This window comes from Lepisosteus oculatus, chromosome 27 (genome assembly GCF_040954835.1).
Source record: "Lepisosteus oculatus isolate fLepOcu1 chromosome 27, fLepOcu1.hap2, whole genome shotgun sequence".
NCBI lineage: Eukaryota > Metazoa > Chordata > Actinopteri > Semionotiformes > Lepisosteidae > Lepisosteus > Lepisosteus oculatus.
The window spans coordinates 1,560,478-1,564,440 of NC_090722.1; the positions used below are offsets into that span (position 1 = coordinate 1,560,478).

The 3,963-nt window shown below is 45.1% G+C and overlaps 1 protein-coding gene across 1 annotated transcript; it reads right to left on the reverse strand.

The window, feature by feature from the left end:
- Positions 1-585: 585 nt before the first annotated feature.
- LOC138225259 (fish-egg lectin-like) lies at positions 586-2,185 on the reverse strand. Its single transcript, XM_069184803.1, has 4 exons — positions 2,089-2,185; positions 1,468-1,713; positions 948-1,290; positions 586-862 (listed from the first exon to the last, which is right to left on the reverse strand). Exons 1-4 carry the CDS (start codon positions 2,135-2,137, stop codon positions 721-723), a joined length of 780 nt encoding a protein of 259 aa, XP_069040904.1. The 5' UTR covers positions 2,138-2,185; the 3' UTR covers positions 586-720.
- Positions 2,186-3,963: the final 1,778 nt, after the last annotated feature.

A 3,963-nucleotide genomic window follows, 5' to 3' on the forward strand; every position in this document is an offset into this window, starting at 1 on the left:
GGCAACTGCATCTTCAATTGTACAAGTTCACCAAGCCACATCCCACTGAACTAGTTACAGCAATGAAGTATCACACCTAAACCTGAGTTAAACCTCGGGTGAGTATTCAACCATGAAGGTGAACTCTCTTGTAAAAAAAAAAAAAAAGGCACCCAGTAACCATGGTCAGGGATGTAATAGAAAGTTAAGACCAAGTGCTTTGAACTGACACATTATGGGAACAAATGTTACACTGGAGTGGTTTAGGGTTAAGAGAGTGGAAGGCCTTGAGGACCCCAGTCACAGCCTCAACTTACATCCCTGTTTAGGGCCACTGGAAAAGACCGATCAGTGATGCTCCACAAGAAACATGGGGGCACTTTAGCCAATCCAGTCATGCACAAAACTGGGACTAAGCCACTGTGGAATCAGACTAGGTGTTTCATTATCTTATTTCAGGCAAAGGGCCATGTGAGTAGAGGGCTTTCAGGTCTGGATATTAATGCCTAATGGGACATGCCAGGTAGTCTTCCTCATTAAATCAGGAGGACTGGTTTTAAGATCATTAACCAATTTGAAGCTACAGAATTAGACACCACAGAAGAACAGGGTTTTTCAGGCATTGTTATTGCAGCACAGAGAAAACCAAGACGGGCATTAATGCCTCATTCCACTCTGAATCCTTCATGCAGCCCAGTCATGCCTGTCACTTTCCACTCAGGACCAGACCACACAGGCTGCTCAGACCTGGCACCTCTGGACTCGGCCATCTTTGCACACAACCCAGAGGATTCCTCGGTCATAGGACACATGCCTGGCCACACCAGCTGCCCTTAGAGCCCACCATCTACTGCCAAAGGGGTTACAGGCATCAACACCAAGCCTGCAGGAAAAGGCTCAGGGTTAGAGCAGCCCAGAATTAGGACAGTCATTCCTAATTTGTTGCAATGGAGTGGTCTTCAGCTCACCTCTTGAAGACCACTCCATTCCTGTTCACCCCATACACACTGCCATCTGAGCCCACCTCCACCAGGGACAGGGAGCCTTGAATGGGGTACCACTTGTCAGAGCCTTTGCAGGAATCCCCACTCACATCCAGCTTGACGAAGATCTGGTCCAGCCTGTTCACTCCCCAGCAGCCAAAAGGCCCACAGGAATAGTACTTGAGGGAGCCCACAACAGGAATCCAGGGGATGTTGCCCTGGCCAGCATACTGCAGCACAGGCCCGCTGTTCAGGCAGAAGATGGAATTGGCAGCATTGACACCAACCACAAACTTGTCTCCACCAGCATCAATCTGGATGAGGGAGCCTGCAGAGAAGAGCAAGAAACAGCTGTTCTCAGCAGGGGGCAGTGCAGTGCTCATTCCTCAGTATGAAGTCATGAACACTTGAGGAATGAAAGATGTTCTGGCTGAAAGCAGCTACTAGCCATGGATAAACTTGAAAGCCATCATTTCTAACCCATATAGATCAGCTGCAGCCTCACCTGGTTGCACTTGGATCCACCTTCCCCGAAGCCACTTGAACACGAGGCTTGCGACACTCACACTCCAGAGCCCTGCTGGCCCCACACTCACATGTTTCCCCTTCATGGCCAGAGAGACCCAGCTGTTGCCCTGGTAGCTGACCAGGTTGTCTGCATTGTCGACTCCACACACCCTTCCAGCACCAGCATCTACCTGCTTCAGACTGCCAGGCACAGCCCGACACTGCAGGGCTTCAGCCACAGATACTGGGAAGGAGAGGACACCACTGGGTCAATGATCACTTAAAAGCAGCCTGAGCTGAGGGCAACATAGGATCATGAGCATCCGACACTGAGGGACTAAGTCAGTATACGAGGACAGAAGAAACAAGCCAATAGGGCATTAATGAATCAGCAACAACCACAAGTGAACAGAGCTCCATACACAGGGAACCAAAGGTTTGCAGAACTTCAAGAGCACACAAACATCCATGTCATGGATTCAACTCTCAGGCAACATCTATACTCAAGATCAAATACATATACTGTACTGAAATCCTTAAATACTAGCAGCATGCAGTTAAACCTCCCATCTGCCTTTATGCTGCTCCTTTTAGTCAAAGTAAGAAACCCAAACCTTACCTAGAAAGAATCCTACAAGCAAACACAACACATGGCCTCTCCCTTCCATGTTGATGAGTGATCACACAAACCTTATGTATGGTATAAACCCCCACAGTGGCCTTTATATACTCAAGGCTGCTGGGCTTCCACTCCTACACACACCTGTCTAACCAGGTGTTAAATTGTGAAACATAACGAGCTGCTGATTGAATCACTCAAGTATCAATTACAGAAGACATCATTCATTATTTTCTTTCCATAGACCTTATCCTCAGGGTTTAGGAATCACGGCGACAAGAACTGAAATTGAAGCCCAGTGTTTCAGATAGTCATGAGCTGGATTAGTACTAATACCAGCAGTGACATCCTCCAGTAGTGCAGGTCAGGGGTGGTCTAAATTAGATAACGAGACAAATAGTTTCATTGCAAAGCTGAATGTTTGGTTACTCTTGCTCTTTGGCATGAGATATTTTTTTTCATTTCAGATTTGATCTCCCAGATTAAAGATTACATTTTTCTGAGCAATTAGAGGAAAATATCTGGGCCCTAGACTGAAATATTCCAAGTCCAGTCTTGTTTTCTCAGTTAATGTCATGTGGGAGAGGATTGGTGATAATTAAAATCTATGAAAGCACAAGTTCCTGCATTCAGAATGGGGAATTAATGATACTGTAGCTCTTAAAGCACTTAATTCACGAGTGACCATTTGGACAGCACAGTGGTGTGGATTAAGGACTGCAGCCTCACAGTTCCTGGGGTTGATGTCCAACTGAATTTCCTGCTGTGTGGAGCTTGCATGTCTTCCATGCAGATTTTCTCTATGGGATGTAATGGAAAGTTACTGAAAAAAAGTGTTTTATCCTAAATATGTCTGTTTACGGGCAGAGCTGTGTTGTAAAAGCAGCTGGATTCTTAGAACAAAGTGTGATTGTACCCAGCGAGTCAAGGCCATGGGATGTTCTAAGAATATGTTGATTTCTGTCCCAGCAAAAAGGTGATGGGTAACTGCATGTAGCCGTCTTCTCTGTCCTAAGCCTAAGACCTATAAGGACTGGAAAATGACTGTCTCGCCTGTCTTTGTTTTACCAACCTACCATAATGAAGTAAACACGTTGAGGTGTTGCATCAGCTAAGTGTATAAAATAAGGGACCTTTTCCTATTTTACTTTGAAAATCAGCTCTCACTTGCTGCACAGACTGGTGGTTGCTGTTTTTCCCTATTGCGCAATATGAATAAATGCCTTACTGAGTGAATGAGAACACCTCTCCTGGCTCGTCTTTGATAAAATTCCAAGACAGGGACCAGTTTGCTACCAATTTAGAAAGGCATCCTGGCTTTTCAAAGTAGTTTACATGTATGTAAAAAGTTATGTCAATGATTAAAAAATTGCAGCTTAACACAGACAACACAGCAACAGTGTAACGAATGATACAATAATAATAATACTATACATACAGTACAATCAGTACAGTGAGAAGTGCAATACGAAGAGTTACTCACAGTCCAGAGCACACAAAGAACAGAACAGTACACAAAAAAGTCGTATTGCACAATATAAATATGAATATAAATGTATTGCAAAGGTCCCTGGCATATATTGCCCAAAAACGGTTTTAAACGGGAAAAAGAAAAAGAACAGCTGTATCAGTTTACTGTTCAGTCCAGAAACAGGTCCCTGTCAATGTTGCCTCTGCCCAGACACACAGTGGATGCGTTGTACAGTCTTATGGCAGAAGGCAAGAATGACCTCCTGTAGCGCTCCCTGTCGCACAGTGGTTCGATCAGTCTATTGCAGAACGTGCTCTTCAATCTCACAAGCATGTCATAGAGGGGATGGGAGACGTTGTCCATGATGGCCTCTAGTTTGGACACCATTCTCCTCTTGGCCACTA

Excerpts from the sequence above, each read along its gene's own strand:
- LOC138225259 (XM_069184803.1), bottom strand. The coding sequence starts at position 2,137 with ATGGAAGGGAGAGGCCATGTGTTGTGTTTGCTTGTAGGATTCTTTCTA. Across the intron at positions 1,714-2,088 it reads GCTTGTAGGATTCTTTCTAG|TATCTGTGGCTGAAGCCCTG; the intron begins GTAAGGTTTGGG and ends TCTCCTTCCCAG. Across the intron at positions 1,291-1,467 it reads GTGGATCCAAGTGCAACCAG|GCTCCCTCATCCAGATTGAT; the intron begins GTGAGGCTGCAG and ends TCTTCTCTGCAG.